The sequence below is a fragment of the Falco peregrinus genome, chromosome 2 (assembly GCF_023634155.1).
Source record: "Falco peregrinus isolate bFalPer1 chromosome 2, bFalPer1.pri, whole genome shotgun sequence".
Lineage (NCBI taxonomy): Eukaryota > Metazoa > Chordata > Aves > Falconiformes > Falconidae > Falco > Falco peregrinus.
In genome coordinates this window covers 116954647-116971383 of record NC_073722.1, presented here as the reverse complement: position 1 = coordinate 116971383, position 16737 = coordinate 116954647, and the positions used below count along the sequence as shown (strand labels likewise).

Below are 16737 nucleotides of genomic sequence, written 5' to 3'. Positions count from 1 at the left end.
GCAAGAGTTGTTGTTTCTCAGCAGAGGACACAAATGCCTCCTTGTCCCTGGGGAAGGCTGCAGGAGGAGAGGTGTTGGCTGTACCGTCTGCTTAAAGCTTTTTTCTGGCAGGTTTGTAGCTGATGGGCACTGTGCTGCCAGCTGCCACAAGCTCAGAGAGCCAGCAGCAGAGCTGGCAGCTCGAACAGCCCTCAGGAGATGGGGACAGCTGGCACAAAAAGGTGTCCTTGCAAAGGAAATCACTAAGAGCCCCTGCAAAGTCACCTTTCTGCACCAGACATTTGTCCTGCTGTGGCCCCACAGCTCCTTGCAGGAGGTTTTGGAGAAAACTGGCTGAAACCTTTCTGCTGAGTTGCTTTTGCATGAGCAGTGGCTCAGAGCAGCCTGTATTTCAGCTGCAGAGCCCAGCTTTGCTGTGCAAAACTGAAGGCTCAGAGTGAAGATCCAAAACTTCTGGCTCCTGCTACAGCAACTGTTTTAATATTTGAAGAATTTTTTTCATTTAACACTTGCTTCGCCCTTAGCCCAGCCTTGCAAGTAACATGGGCTACTGGGGTTGGAGACCAGCAGTGAGGAGGCTGGGGGTCTCTCCACTTGCCAAAAAACCTTCCCCTGGTGCCCAGCAAGAGCAGGACCATTAGAAAAACATAAGTGGTGGTGCTGCAGAAGTGCTGCCAGTTACCTGCAAGGTCGCCTTCAAGCTGCTGATGTCGCAGCCCTCGCCCAGGGCCGCCTGCATGGTGTGGAGGATCACATAGCACATGCATGCCCGGGGGCTCTGGGAGACCCGAGCTGCCTCCGTGTCAGTGACTAGTGCATTGCAGATGGCTTCAGAGAGCAGCTCGGGATCAGCAAAGATGAAAATCCTGCGTGGGGCAGAAGGATGAGAAAAGAGGGAGGTGAGATGAGGACTCCCTGTTACTGACATCAGGGCTGGCATGAGCAGCTCACGTCCCCATTATCCTGTACAGAGGAAAAGAGTCGCTGCTGATATTTCCCTGCCCTGCCCTGTCTCCCACCAAGGGAAGCTTCCTGCCTCCCAGGACCACAGAAATAAATTGGGACACATGGGAGGGACGTGCTCCTCCCAATGCAAAGCTTGTTTTAGCGAGGCTGTGGATGCCACCAAATTGTGTCCCCCAAGACCATGTACTGCCGTGTGGTTCATGTCCAAATTGTCTGTTCCGCCTGGCATTAATTCAGAGTGCAGGAAAAGGAGATTTCACTGTGGGGCTATGAAAGAAATAAAAGCAACAATACATTCAAAGAAGTGCACTCACTTTTCCTGATAAGGGTACGGGTCGCTTTTGAGGCTTTGTTCGGAAATGACCATCCTTTGGTACAATGTACCTAGCAAATGCAAAAGGACAAACATGCAGGAGTCAGAGCATGAGAAATAACAACGCGACTCCCCGGAGCAGCTCGGTGCTGCTCCTGGTTGTAGAGGCTGGTGGCGGCTCTGCCAAGGCTGGCCAACACCCATTGCTGGAGACATGATGTAAAAGAGCCAAGAATCAGGCCCAGAGTTAAAAACAGCCAAGGACAAAGACATGCTACATAAAAAGAAAACCCCTTCTATTCAGGGATGATTTCCTGTATTTCCCTTCCTTTGTTTAGTGGATTATGAGCTTGGGAGCAGGGTCGGAAGCAGGAGGAAGAGCCCTACCCCCGGTCTCCATCCCCGTGGCCACAGCGGGGGACAGCGCTCGGGTGGATACGAAGAACACGACATGTTTCTGAATGAGGAGAGATGTACTTTACCCTCACCCAGCTCTGGGGTGGGGAAGATACACCAACCCCACACAGCTCGGGTGCAGTCATCCTGTGAGCCTTGCGGTGCTCTGAGAGCAGCCCTGCCGGAAAGCCTCATCTCTCCACATCGAATCATTCTTTTACCAAACTTCTAAAAGATTCTAAAAGAATCTGAAAGAAAGGTGAGATGAAGGTGGACCTTGGAGCTTCAGAAAATGCTGTCCTGGGGAAGGATGGTCGGGGTGATGGGCTGACACTACCAAGAGTGGCACTTTCTCTCTGATTTCCCACCAGATCTCTCATATTTTACCTCCACCTCGCAAGGTGTCTGCACCTTGCACTGTTTTACAGGATTGCTTTTAAGGACTTTTATTAAAGAAAACTTCAACAAGAAGAACTTTAATGAGCAAGGTAGAGAAAAAAGAAAACAGAGTTGTCCTCTGGCTTGCTTTATAAAAGGAACTATTCCCTGCAGAAACTAACAACATATTAGTGTCTAAAACCTGGTGCGCAAGTAGTGGAGGGGGAGCCCATGCTGGACAGCCTGCAACTGTCTCAGATGGAGACTTCGCTTTGCAAAAAGGAGACCGCCACAAAACGTACTGAGATGCCCAGGCTGGGAGCGTAACCACCCCGTTTCCCATGCAGACAGAGGGTGTATATACACCTGGCCTTAGGCGGGCTGGACTTGGCTCTGGTGGTACCTACCCTGACAGCAGGAGGACCCCAAGGTTTTCTGCATAACTCAGGCTCAGCAGCCTGAAATCAGGGGAACCGTCCCATCCAAATACATCCCTAAGACCCCCAGGCATTTGGCTAGCCCCCTGCAGAAATCCCTGCCACGTCTCACTGCATTAGACAAAGGCCATCTCAGGCATGGAATGCTCCAGACCCCCACTACCATTGCCTTGAGGACCCCTGAGGAGAAGACTTCGTACCCGGTGCTGTCCTTTCCATCTTCAGCCTGATGGCATAGTCCAAACCGATGGTGCAGAAAGGCTTGGGCAGGGTGAGCAGCTTCTTACAGAAATCGTACACCCTGCCGCAGAGCTCATCGGAGATGCAGGGAGCCTGGAGCGAGAAAGGGGCAGGTAAGGAGATGCCACGGGCAGTCATCCCTAACGGTGCTCTCCCCACAGCAGACCCCAGGGTGGGAGAGCCCAGAGCTACACCAAATTCAATATGGATTTAAATGCAATATATGAAGCAGAATCAGGCTCTACGGTTGTTTGGAAGCCTCCAGCAATAGCCACCGAAGGGCTGTGGGCACACATTTTTGCCAGGCTGTGGCTCCCTACGCCATCAGGCACCAAAACACCTCCAGAAAAGGGGGTCAGCTGGAAGAACCTGTCACTCCCATACTTGGCACAGGTGACAGTGTCTCAGCCATCAAACAGCACCCTGGGAAATGCACAAATGAGTCCACCCGTGGTAGTCCCAGGGCTTTGCTGGGCAGGTACTGGGATATTTCAGCACAGGAATAGGTGCTGAGTGACTTCAGGTGACCCTTCCTGTGGCTTCTGATTTCCCTGGATCTTGCCCCAGCGAAGCCCGTGGTAGGTTACCTTTATCAAGGTGTACATCAGCGTGTGCAGCAAGGGGATGATGTAATGTCTGAAGTCGCCTCGCTCCGCCTGTGGAACCGAAAGGCACAGTCAGCGCAGGCAGCGCCTGGCAGAATGCTGGGGTGAACAGCACCAGAGACCAGAGCCAGGAGAGCCACCAGAGCCCCAGGATGTGCTGGGTTTTGTCTGCTCAGCAGCTCAGACACACAGGGTGAGCACAGGCATTCACCCTGGCTTAGGGGGGTGATGCTCCTCGGGTCAAGGTGCAGTTTGGGACTCTCCACGGGCCATCAGGGTGGGCAGGATGTCCCTGGGGTATGGTGGGCATCCCGTGCATACAAGCCAAGCCCTGGTGGGGGGTGGACCACACTGCCATGGCCACTGCCACGCTGCAGGGCTAGAGGTTGCTGTAGGGATGTGAGGGGCTCCGGGAGCTGCTGAGAGATGGTTGGCACAGAGCTGTGCAGCACACACATGGCAGCCATGGTAGGAGCGGGCTAGCAGAAGTTTCTAACTGAGCTCATTAAGGAGTTCTTTTCTGTTGCGAAAACTCACGCGGACATACAAAACCTCTGGAAAAAGCCTGACTTACATTTGGTGGGTGTGCGACCAGAGTGAACAGGGAGGAGAGATGCTCTTGTGTCCCCATTCTGGCCCATGGGAAGCCAGATGGATGCTCGAGCTGACACAGCTCTGGCCCCTCCCTGCAGCCTGGCCTGGCTCTAACAGCTCCAGCAACAGGAATGCCCCTGGATAAACCTGGGAAAGATACTTCCACCCCAAAGATATTTCTAGCACCTTTCTTCAGGGCTGCTGTGCTGATGGATCTAAGCTAAATGGATCTGATGGCAGCAAAGCTTTAGAAATGATCAGTAAAATGAATATTAACAAAATTGCTGAGACCAGCTGATATTTGCCCAGGGCCCCAGAGAAACTCAAGCATGAAATTGCTTAATTGTCATCTGTGGTTGATACTGACTGCTCAGAGCTGCTGCAGTACCAGAGGAATGGGGTAAAAAAACCCAAACCAACCAAACCCAAACAAGAAAAAAACCCAAGAAAAATTGACACTGATTTCCAAAGAAGAGCTTCAGGGAGATGAAGGGAATTACAGACCAGGAGGCCTGCCACCCCTCCTGGGCAAGGAAAGATAAGAGTAGCAGAGTGATAATAGGCATAACTGGGAGGGAGTGACATGGCTTTTGCAGAGGAAAGCAGACCTCAAGCCCCCTGGGGGAATCCCTGCATCCATAACCAAGGGTGATGTGGGTGTTCCCATCCGTCTGGATTTGCCAAAGCCACTTGGTGACTTCCCTTCCCAAGGCACTGATGGAAGCTCAACTGCCACAGCATGAGAGCTGCAGCCTGCAAACAGCCTCAGAGCTGCTTAACAGGCAGGCAGGAATCACTGCGATGCGTGCACGGGGGTCTGTGCTGGGCTGCCGGGGCTCAGGGCTGCGAGGGGCGTGCGGACGGAGAGAGGTGACGGCACTGCGGAGGGTGCTTGGCCCCCCCGGCGCGGTGAGCTGCAGCTGGCCGGGTACACAGGAGCTGAGCGATGCTGAGCAAGGCAACTCCGTCCTTCCAGCTCGAAAGAAGAAATAGCAAAGGTGCAGAGAAAATGGTACAGGGAGGTTTCTGCACCAGGGATGACTTGCAGGGGCTTGTCACCGGGGTGGGGAGGAGGAGGTGGAGGGGGGACAAGGGCTGTTCCTCCCCACGCCAGAATGAGAGGGCACTGGGTGAAATGAGGGACGCTCCTAAGAAAGAATAGGTGCTACTTCTACACATGACATCTCATCAACCTACAAACCAAGTCGTGACAGGATGCTGAGGGTGCTAAAGATTTACACAGGAACAGAAAATGACAAGACAAATCAATGGAACAAATAATCCATCACAAGTTTTCCATCAGATGCTCACAGGACAGGACACTGGGTTAGATGTTTCTGCTCTGACACTGTTTGGGGTGGAAACGAGTGAGGCAGAGGAGAAATCTCCGTTCTGCCTGCGACTACAGCTGGAGGGAGGTTTGTGGTGGTCAGGAGTGCTCTGTGCTGTTTGCAAACTGCAAAGGGCTGCCTGCCTCTGGCTGCTGCAGCATCAAGGAGCCTGGGGAGACTCCCTGCTCTGCCAAAAGTGACTCTTCATCACTTTTGTGGCAAACCTTGGTCCCTGCAGCCATCAGCTGGGGATGAGCTACAGCTCTGCCCCCGTGTTCCACAGTTTTGCACTCTGTGCTATGAGCCAGGGTCTCCAGCCAGGCTCAAGGTGCCTAAAAACATCCCTCTGCTCCCCTGGGCCCCACAGCAAGGCACATGCTGCGGAGGGGCTGAGCCCTGCACCCTGCACCCAGGCACTCACCCTTTCCAGCTCCTTCACCAGGATCCTGACCAGGATGGAGCTGTTGCTGGGATTCTGGTCAATCTTTTTATGCAGAGTCCATCGCAGCATCCCTGAGAAATGAAAGCCAAGAAAGAGGTCAGGTTGCCAAGGAGAACAGTGCTGGATCACAGAGGAATTGGGAGAACCTGGGCACTGTTGCAGCCAAAATCACCTGCTGGGATGCTACACTGACATCACTCTCAGAGCTAAAGCAGGCTTCCCTGCCCCCTGCTTCAGTCATCCACCCTCTGCAAGGGACAAATGCTGCTGCTGCCTCGATTCTGGATGCAGCATTGATGTATCGTACCTCTAATACTGGGAGACCTTTGGAAAAAGGTCCTAGAGATCCTAGGATTGGGAGGCTGGAGGAAAGCAAGGCAGGGCAATGGACATGAAGTTTGTTTCCCATTCCCTCTGTTTATGACTGTCTGCTTTCACCGCCTGCCCCGAGAAATTTGGGTTCCTGCTGGTCCCAGCACACAGCACCTGAACACTGAGTGCCAATAGCTCACACTCAGAGCAAGGACCACAAAGCATCTCAGTCCTGCAGATGCCAAGGCTCGTTCCAGACAAAATCAAATTTAATTAACTGCAAAATATTCCATGCGCTCCAAGTAAAATCAATTTTTCAAAATTAATTAAGCTTCCTACAGCTATAGCAGTCCAGTTGCTGGGTCAGCTAGAGTTTTATTCTCCAAAACCTTAACACGGGGATTTCAACGAACTCTTTAGCGAGGACCCAAGCAGTGCGTGCAAAGCGATATCCCCGCGGGGAGGGACGGGGACACTGCAGCTCAGGGGTGTTAAGTGAGTTGGGCAGGGCTATGTGGCAAGTCAGTGTCAGAGCTGGGAACAGCATCACAGACTCTGGCATTTGATGTCCCACCTCAATGCTGGACCTCCTGGGTGAGTGCAGGGTGTGAAAGGTGTAACAGTTACATAAAGGAGGGATGAAAGCCACTGCATGGCAGACACCAGGAGCTGGTCAAAGATTTAGCACCTCCAAAAGTAGGCTAGAAAGGGCAGAGCAGTGCCAGAGAGGTGAAGCCACCCCGTGTCCCCCCACTCTGGCACTGACTGAGAGAGAGGGGAGCAGTGAGGGGTTTGGGGCCAAGAAAATGCCCCAGCAAGGCAGCGTTGGGGGTGGCACTGACCCCCAGAAGCTGTGCCAGGGGTCTCTCACCTCGGTCGCACTGGCAGGTGGGGTGGTGCCCATCCAGCTCTCGTAGCAGCGTGCGGACACGGCGCAGGATGTCCGACTCTACCTCTGCAGGGACAAAGAGGACGTGAACAGCCAGGCCAGCCCCCAGGGGACAGCCCCAGGGGAGGAGGCACTGCTGTGGGGGAGTACGGGGACTGCACCCCTCAGGATGGTCTCAGCAGGTTTCAAGCCCAGATGAGCCTCAATAGATACAGGGCAGAGCTCTCCCCAGGGCCACCAGAGCTGGGGGTGAATGCCACCCCACGGACTGGTGGCCCCTGGAGCCATACTGGAGAGCAAAGTGCTCCTACAGGGATGGGGTGGTAGAGAAGCTCTGCAGAGGACTGCTGATGGCTGAGCTTTGCAGAGCCCCTCTCTCCCTGTTCAGTTGAAATAAAATTTAAAAATAAACCCCCCCACACATTAAATATAGAAACTAACAAAATTAAACCACAGTTTGTCACCATGCAAGAGCAGAAACACCTCTCCATTTCGGTACTGCATGGGTTCAGCCTCAGCCCTATGCCTGTCGCAAGAAGCCTTCTTGCCGCAAGGTCTGCTGCTCACATCAGCAGCTCACCTCTCGTGGGAAACCCAAGCAGAGCCACCAAGCTGGCATGTCACCTCCTGCCTTCCACCCACGACCCCTCACAGCCTCTCCTCCATGTTCGACCAGCCACCCATGGGCCCCAGGTACCTTCTGCTCCCCCAGGCAGGGACCTGAAGTTGGTGCTTCTGCCCGGCAGCTGCCACGCAAGCCTTGCACATGTCAAAACCAAACTGCATCCTGCTTTCAGCCAAAAATAAGCCCGACAACCTCAGACCCAGTTTGGGGTATGACTCGTACGTGAGGTGAGGACTTGTGATCATGAGCTCACTTGCACGACAGCTGGCCGGCTATGTGTGCCAACATCTTGCAGATGTAAAATACAAGTCAGCCCCGACAGCAGTGGGGTATTGGTCAGGAAAGCTGCAAGGTCCCTCTACTCCACCACAACCTGTCTTTGTGTCCCTCCTTACACTGGGCTACTCTTCCCCTAGAGGCAAAATGATTATCGTTCCTTTGTAATTAAAAAAAAAAAAAAAAAAAAAAAAAAAAAAGCATTATATGAGGTTGGGAATTATTAGGTTATGTTCTCCTTCTGTAGCATGTAGGCTACAGCAGCCGGAACATGGTCTGATCCAGGGGAGGATCTCAGCTGTCTGTGGTAATCACATCCCAGGGCTTTGCAAGGAACAGTGACTGGGGGAGGCGGGATGGGAGCTGGCTGGTTGGGAGCTATGGGAAGGGAAACAGGAAAACACTGACAGGGTTTTACAGCTCAGCTGGTGGGTCAGACCAACGGGGGCATCTCCACTGGGAGTTCCTGGGGGCAGAGATCCATCAAGACACGATCATGCAGGAGGTGGGGCAGCTTTGAGTATCTGGTCCCTCCTGCCATGCAGACCCATACACCATCTCAGGATGGGTCTGAAGCAAAAAACAGAGATGATTTTTTGCTCTTCTGCTGTGTCTTTTAGTGGTGGCCCAGGGTCATCACGCAGGGGAGTAGATGTGACACCCCACAGCTGCCACTGTTCCCACTGGTGATGCACATGAGAGAGCAGGAGCACTCTGCCCCTCACAGCATCCTTGCTACCTCCTCGGCACTCTCAGGGCAGGCAACACAGCCAGACACACGACAAGCCACTCCTGCCCTCTCCGAGCCCAAGACTGCAGGGCCATGGGTCCCATGAGATGGTGACCGGGCCACAGGGGCAGCAGACACAAGCCCTGCATGAAAGACAACTGGGAAATGCAAAATGTAAATGGGGATGGCCTATTCCTGAGTACACTCCAATGGCCAAAATAGCTCTCCTGGCTGCTGACCCCAGGGAAGTGCATCCCCTTAAGGATGCTTGTATGGAGGGTTCACTGGATTCAGGCTTCTGCAGAGCAGTACCTCCTGCCGTGGCTTCAGTTGAAGCCGTGTCAGAAAACAACCACACACACTCGAATTCACAGTCATTCACGTGTGTTACACGCTGTTGTGAAGTCGTGTGTGCGTACATGGGAAGTCCCATCTCTGCCAGCACAGGTCATGCCATCGTACCCTCTGGGGGAGAAACTACAGTGCACAAATGTTCTTTGAAATGGGATTTTTCTCATTTTGGAAGTGTTGCTTGGGGAAATATCTTGGAAATTTTTATTTTCTCTCCTTTTTGTTCCCTCTCCAGTGATTTGGTAAAGCTCCTCTATTTCACTGTTATATCCATTGATTTTGCACTAGGGAATCACACAATAATGGACTATCTGAAATTTCCTATTTTTGTTTGTGTATGTTTTTAATTACCAGGGGAAGTTTTTTCCTGAGCACTAATATAAATACTGTTCTCTTTTTCTAAATCAAAGCGTCTACGGTCATGATCGCTGAGGTTTCTTCATGGGGAGCAGAGCGTCAAAGCGTTTGTCCAACACAAACAAGAGGCACTTTGATCTAAAAACAGTCTTAACCTACCAACAACAAATAATGAAATAAAATATTTGAGCATTGATATCCTGACCTGGGGGCGCTGGAAGACCAATACCAGCTTGTGAAACCGTATGAAAATAAAACACAGATGGGGGGAAAAATGGACACAAAAAAATACAATAAAACATGAAAGTACTTTAAAATTCAAATGTGAATGGTTGCCAGATCTGGTGCTTTCAAAGTGCCCCCCTACTGCAGACGCGTTGGCTGCCCCTCGGTTGCTTCATGCCTCATCTCCCGTCTGTCCAGCAGTGTCTGCCAACACCTTGCAAAGAGCAAGGTCTGCCCAGGGGCGGTGAATCCTCCTTAGGTACCCACATATTGTATCAGAGGGTAATCAAGGTACAAGAAGGTGGGTGAGGTGGGTTCATTCAGTTGGGATCCCCCTACCCTGGCACCCCGGGGGGGCTCAGCATCACCCACCTGTGCTCTCCATGGCCGAGCTGAGGCTGCAGCACGGGGTGGGCACAGGGGCCACAGGGCGTCTGCAATGATGAGGTGAGTGCGCAGCTGCTCCTCACTCCACGTGGGCATGGCCTTGGGTCCTGTGTTTCACCTGCAAAAAAACAGAGCACACTTGGCTCAGGATGGTGATGGAGATCAGGATCAGCCTGAACCCGGGGGTGGGGGTGTGGGTGTGGGGGGAGCGCCAAGCCACTAGGACACCGTGGGCATGGGATCCCAGGGTGGTAGATCCCAAAGGGTGAGCACAGCATGCCCCAGGGGCTGTGTTTCCCTGAAGACAGCTTCAACTTAAAGCTGAACCCGTCTGAACACTTGGTTCCCAAAGCCTCCCACAGCAAGGAGGTGCCCAGGGATGAGCATCAGCATCACTGACCAGGGCAGGATCAGGAACCTCATCTTCCCCAGGATTTAAGAATGTTCAGGTTAAGTCAAAGTGAGTCTGAAATGCAAAGTCCAATCAGAAAACAACAACAAAAAAAGATGCCAAATTTCCAAGAGGTTTCTATGCTTGGTGTGCTGATCCGCTGCCATCCTGATCCAGCATCCCAGAGAAACAAACCCTAAGGAAAGCTCGGCAGCTGGTTATGCTGCAGAGGAAAGCCAGCCTGGAGCCAGACAGCTTCCCTTGCCCTCAAGCATTGTTCTCTCCAAAGAAAGAGGAAGAAAAAATAATCCTAAGAGCTGAAGAGGAAGGAAGGGAGATTTGTCTGTGACACAAGTACAAGCGGGCTGGGGAGCCGGCATGGGGCAGCCACGGGGGAGTGGAGGAGACATCGGCATCTTCTAGGCAAAAATACCATCTCCGAGATGCTCAGCTGCAGCAGCCTACTCCGTGGCCAGGTACCTCCCAGCTCGTGGCTCCCACACCTCATGGTCCTGCATCTTCCAGTGTGTTACCCTCTCTTATCTCCCCATTCATGGGCACAGCAGCGACTGCAGGACTGCGCTGCCTGTATTTACAGCCTGAGTGAGCTGCAGCACCGCTTTCAGCATTTCTAGATTGAGGCTTTTCCAGCCTGCAAGTTTTGCCCTCTCTGCTTGCCTTTAGGGATGGAAAAAAACACCAGCCCTTAGATCTGAATTCTGTGATTTTCCCAAAACACCCACATTATGGTTGATAAATGTGGCCCACCTCCAGCGGTCCCCAAACCAGCACAGGCAGCAACAACGCAGTCCTGGCAGTCCTCTGCATCCCTCCAAGCACAGCCGGCCCATCAGCCCACACTTGTGCTCATGTCTTTGCTCTGTTTAGGATTCTCTCTATTGCATTTGTAGATTTAGGACCTAACTCTACTCAGGTAGGTCTTAAATCTGTAAATACCCATCACCAAACCCAGTAGCTTTGCAGCTGCAGTGGGACACAGACAGACACGTGCGGGAACACCCCTGCCATGCACCACACGAGCCCTGAGAGCATCCTGCTCTCAGCAGCTTGGAGAAGCTCATTAAAGGTTTCCTGCAGCACGCGAAATTTTCAAAACCCACCCCAGACCCATGTGGCCTTTATTTCTGGCCCCGGGGCTGGATAACAAGGTCTGGCACTGAGCCACCGCGGCGGATTTCCACCGCCTGCTGAGCAGCAGTGCCGTGGGGGCAGCTCCTGGCCATGGCTGGACGCAGAGAGGACAAGGGAGATGAGGACAGGGGACCTTCTGCAGGCCAGGGGCTTACTGTAGCAAACCCCCTGCCTCTGCTCGCACAGCTGGCCGGGGCCCAGTGCCTGGAGAGGCGACGAGATCCCAACCCTCCTCCAGCTCAGCTGATGCCTGACACCAACCTCGGAATTGAGTCTCTGTGACACATGGATACTGCTGCAGCAAGGGACCTGCCTTCTCTTCTAAGGTGACCACCCTGGGGTGCACCAGGGGTGCCTGGCAGGGCAGAGGGTGTCTACTAAGGTCAGTAAAACATTTCCCCCTCCGCACGCCATGCAGCTGAGTCATGGGGCTGCCCACAGGTTGTTCTGCTGATGGAACAGCCACCTGACTTCCCTACTGCACCCACCATGCCACCCCTGGCTGGGCACCAGGTGACTCCCAGGAGATGCTCAGCACCCCCGGTGCAGAGCCATGAGCAAGGGAAGGATGCTGTCATGCTCAGCCACAGCTGACCGCAGCCCTGGCAGCCTGCACCAAGCATCAGCCACACGTCTGCACATAAACGGGGCTTTGCTTCTGCAGGCAGAAATGGGACGTGCCTCCTGGTATGTCAGGGTCTGGGCCAGAGGAAAACATCAATTAATCCTCCTAGTTTCAAAAATTACATATCACCCCCTTGAATCACTGGCTAGAGAAGGAAAGTGAATGATTCTCCCAATCCCTTGCATGTATAAAGGCACCAAGCTCCACACAGCAGCGTTACACAGCCAGTGAGCTGGTTGGCACTGCGGTTCTCAAAATGAGATTTCCTGCTGGGAACAACATCATGAGGTTCCCCGATGCCGTGGAAGACCCAGGGCGCCTGAGTGGCAGAGCTGGGGCTGCACGCAGGGCTCCATGGGGCTGCCTGCCAAAGCAAAACAGCCCGCTGCTAATTGCGTCCGTGGTTTTCCACATCCGCATCCTACCTGCCCACGCATGGGAGGCGATGGTGACTGAACACGGAACCTGCTCGCCAGCGCTGTTTCCAAATTTAGAAAAGGACTTAATGGGGCCAGAGCAATGTGAGCTCCTCCAGCCTGAGAAACTTTGCTTCTTGGCTCACCTGTCTGTTTAAAAAGTGCTCGTTTCCCCCACTGTCGGCAAAGAGGAGCTGAGATTGAATCCATAGTCCACCTGCCTGCCCCGAGGTCTTGGCTGTCCCAAGAAAATTCAACATAAAATGCCCAAAACTGGTCCCCAGCATATCCAGCGCCCCATCATGCTGCCTGCAGGAGAACAGGTGAATGTCATATGAGAAAAGCCATGAAAGGACATACATAGAAACAGGCTGTCGAGGAAGACTGGGGTCAGTCTGGTCCCTGCCAGGCACCAGCTGCTGGTTGTCACTTGGCCCGGCCATAGCCAGCACAGGGACCTAAATGAGCAGAAAATCACCCGCTTTCACTGGGGATGTTTTCTGCCTGCTTTGTTCCCTAAGGGTGAGGGTACCAAGGCTCCCAGGGGAGAAGGAGGGATGCAGGGCTGAGGATGGGAAGGACTGGACAGCACCAGTCCCAGGTCAGAGCCATTCAGACAGCAGGACCACATCTGCCCTCCCTGGTCACGACAGATGGGGATGCTGCCTGCCCTTTCCTCCTGGGTTTCATCAGGACTTTCCTGCCAGCAGCCAGCCCTGCAATCACCCCGGCACAAATCCAAACCCCGTAACACAGTGAGGAAGGCTTTGAAGATGCAAGAGCCTGTGCTGTAACCAAGGACTAAATTCAGCCTTTACGCAGAGCGTTTCCACAGTTCCTTGCCCATGGAGCTGGAGGCTGCTCCCCAGCCACGGTGCATGGGTAGATTCTGAGTGACATTAACAAAGCCAGGCTGATTTGTGCCAAATGATCTGACCTTGGCACCTCTTTGGCTGAGCAGAGAGTGGCAGGGAACAAAGACCCAGCCGATGCACCCCTGGGAAGGAGACTGCCAGCCCCTGCCTTGGCAGTGACACTGCTGTGGGCAGAAGCTGACCATAGGGGATGAAGCCCATCACCTGGCAGGAGGGATTCCTTGAACACCACCTAGAAGCCATGTGTCACTGCAAGGACATGACAACCACCTGACGCTCTAATGACACACCTAGAGCTGCTGATTTGGGTGAAAATGTATTTTAGCAGAGGGTGTATGGAACTGCAGGCACATGTCACGGAAATCCCGGTGCTGGTGTCAGAGCAGTGGGAGATGTCACTGGCACACAGAAACATGGGGTGTAGCAGGTTCCCCACCATTGCACCAGGCTTTTTCTTGGCTTACTGGGACCGGGTTGGTCCCCAACACACACGCTGTGTGCTTCTGCCTGCCAGGCCGTTCCCAGGACAGAGTAGCCATAAATCCCCTGGGAGACCAGATGCAACATGCTGGGATGTGACGCTGTGATCACTCTTTCCCTGGGGAAGATGGAGAGGGATATCCCTGCATCCTCCACATGCAGTGGCAAGTCCCATCCTGCTGGCTCCTTTGCCATTGCCACCCCTTCTGGGGCTAAAGACCCTTGTTACAGCCACCTCTGCACTTTGTACCCATTGGGCCCTGACCCACCACCAGCTGTGAGCCAGCTGGGGCCCCCCATGCCCACAGCTTGCTCAGGTGTTGCGTGGGGATGGCTGTTGCAGAGACGTGTCTGAGCTGCGCTGCAGCCCCCCCTCTTCATCCAGGGCTCCAGGTGAGCCAGGTCACCTCCCTCAGGTTGGCACTGCTGGCCTGGTGTCTCATGCAGGGACACACTCAGCCGAGGGGACTCCACTGAGTCCCTAGGACCAGACCCTCAACACTAACTGCCACATCCCGAGATCCCAGCGCAGCAGGCGGGGGTGGCTGCTGGCAGCAAGTGTCAGCGCAGTCCCCAGAGAAGGGGAGCACAAGACAGAGCCCCCCCCTACAGACAGCCCTCTCTGCCTGCCTCATATCCCTCTCGAAATGACTGGTCCCTGTCACAAGCAGGGGGATATTGTCCCCATTTCTGGGGATGGGCTCTGCACTGGTTCTAGTGCCTGCTGGAATAACTCAGACCTTCCACCTGGGAACCCCTGGCCCACTCCCCTGAAGGCTGGGGGTAGGAACCCCACCATCGTCCCCACTGCGAGCAGGAGCAGAGGGACCACACAAGGAAGGACCTTGTCCCAGACTGCTCATCTCCAGGCTGCACTCACCTTCTCTTGGGTCCTTCCAGCTCCCAGGGTCACAGCTCCCTTCGGGGCACAGGACTGTTCCAGCAGGCACATTGTGAGGAGGAGGAGGGAGGAGGCAGCAGCGGATCAGGCGCAACTGAAGAGCACCGGCTCCTCGGCCGAGGTGCGGCGGGCGGGAGCTAGAAGGCGAAGCGGTGGTCCTGGTGGCATCTGCACCGGAGCCCACACACCGCTGCCGAACACGGACAGGGCTGGCTTCTGCTCTGTGTGCAAGTCTGAGCTCACCGGTGACCACAGGCTTTCTACCCAGGAACAGGAAGGGCTCATGGGCCCCAGCCAACGCACATGACGACGGGGAGACGATAGATGAGTTGAGGGGAAATACAGTGGTGTGGGGCATAAAAGCCAGCCCTGCAAAAGTGCTGGCGAGAGGTAGAAGCCGCTCAGTTCAGAAGCTCCACACCCATAAGGGCTTCTCTGCTTTCTGTCCCCCTCCTCCTCCCTTGGATCTCTTCCCTTCCCTGCAGCAGACACGAAGCACATTTCATCCCGTAACTGGTTATTTTGCTGTCTGCCAGCTCAGCAAGACCGGTCTTCTCTGCATTCATCCCACTTCTTTGCAGAGCTGCAAATCCCTGCTTCCTCTCTGCAATTCTTAAAATACCCATGGCATCAGCTGTATTTTATTTCATTTGCAGCAAAAAATTAAAAAGGAAGGGCGAGAAGGGAAGTTACATTCCTCCTTTCAGTTTTCAATAACTATGAGGGTTTTAGTGAAAAAACCTTGGAGGCTCAAAAGCCACCTTTACCAAGACTTTGGGGTAGTTATGGGAACCATCTGGCTATATTCTTAAAAATGAAGAATTTTGCGTTGGAAGCATAGTTCACCTTGGAAACCTGCAGATAAGAACATGGGTTAAAAGGCTTTGCAGCCTCGTCCTCCTTTTCCAAACTTCCAGGGTGCCAGAAACAGCATGAGCCAGACCTGGCTGAGCATCAGGTGAGCTCCTCAGTGTCCCTCCTCTGCAGGGCAGCAGTTAATGGGGACCTGGCGGCAGGGAACAGTTTGTGACGGCTGCTCTATTTTAGCCAAGCTAACACAAGATGAAGGGCAGTCCCATTCAGAGGTGAGGCCACTGGGGCTGAGATCCTCCAGCTCTCTGCCTCCCTCCTCACCCCTCCATCCTTCCAACGCTCATCCCATCAAACCACCTTCCTCCTAAGCACGGGTTTCCCATTTGCATCATGCTCTGGCCCAGGCCTGCACAAGGAAATAGTCACCTTCCTCCCGTGTTGTCCCCTGCCCAGTGCTTACAGCCAGGGAAGCATAGTGGGGAGACCACACCGATGCCCTCTCCTTTCTCTGAGGACTGGGCATTAGCAGGATCAGCACCAAAGACAGTCACAAGGTGGGTTTCAGCAGATCACACATTACTCTGATTTTTGAATGCATCTGTAGGGTCCTAGCTACGGCTGGGTGGGCACCACCAGGTTGTACAGACATTGTTCCCTGTAGGTTCATCAGTCCCTACTGCACATAGAGACCAGGCTGGGCTGCTCTTGTCCTCCATGAAGGAGGATCCATTCTCACTCAGCCTTTGTTAAACTGTTCAAATTATAACATGGGCTAGCATCCTTGTAGGTGTCAGGCTATGGGTCCTGCAGTCCCAAAGGACCCTGGATCAGGCTCAGCACTACCTAGTCCCACACCAGAAGAGAGCTCACCTGAGCACCAGCCTCCAAGCACCCCTGAGCAGCTGTAGCCTGAGCAGAGACAGTCAGAGCAAGGCACCACACAGTCACAGCCTCACCACCAAGACAGCCGATGGATTTTCAGATTGCTGCCAACACACTGCCAGCAAACACCTCTACCAGTAAATAAAGCCTGACTGGGATGAGATCTGAGTTTCAGAAGGCTGCCTGGGCCATGTCCCACCCCACAGCATCCCAGGTCCCCCAGCCTGTTCCATTCTGCTGAGCATTACAACAAAGCCCAGCCAGGCAAACTTCCCAGCTAGCATGTGGCCCAGCAATGGGATTGCCTCCACAGCCTGGTACACAAGCTGGAGGAGGAAAGCATGTCCC

The 16737-nt window shown here is 53.7% G+C and overlaps 1 protein-coding gene across 4 annotated transcripts in view; it reads right to left on the bottom strand.

Moving 5' to 3' along the window:
* PIK3R6 (phosphoinositide-3-kinase regulatory subunit 6) overlaps positions 1 to 16737 on the bottom strand; it is a 42352-nt gene that overhangs the window by 12764 nt on the left and 12851 nt on the right. For 3 of the 4 annotated variants that reach the window (XM_055794638.1, XM_027784875.2, XM_013298207.3), the window contains exons 3-9: positions 9840 to 9972; positions 6886 to 6969; positions 5682 to 5773; positions 3318 to 3386; positions 2691 to 2823; positions 1281 to 1350; positions 683 to 866 (exon numbers count right to left, since the gene is read on the bottom strand). In XM_055794638.1, the coding sequence (XP_055650613.1) occupies positions 683 to 866; positions 1281 to 1350; positions 2691 to 2823; positions 3318 to 3386; positions 5682 to 5773; positions 6886 to 6969; positions 9840 to 9852 (645 nt within the window). In that variant the 5' untranslated portion in view covers positions 9853 to 9972. Of the gene's footprint in view, positions 1 to 682; positions 867 to 1280; positions 1351 to 2690; positions 2824 to 3317; positions 3387 to 5681; positions 5774 to 6885; positions 6970 to 9839; positions 9973 to 14673; positions 15137 to 16737 lie in introns of those variants that run through there. The other variant, XM_055794639.1, reaches the window with a different exon arrangement.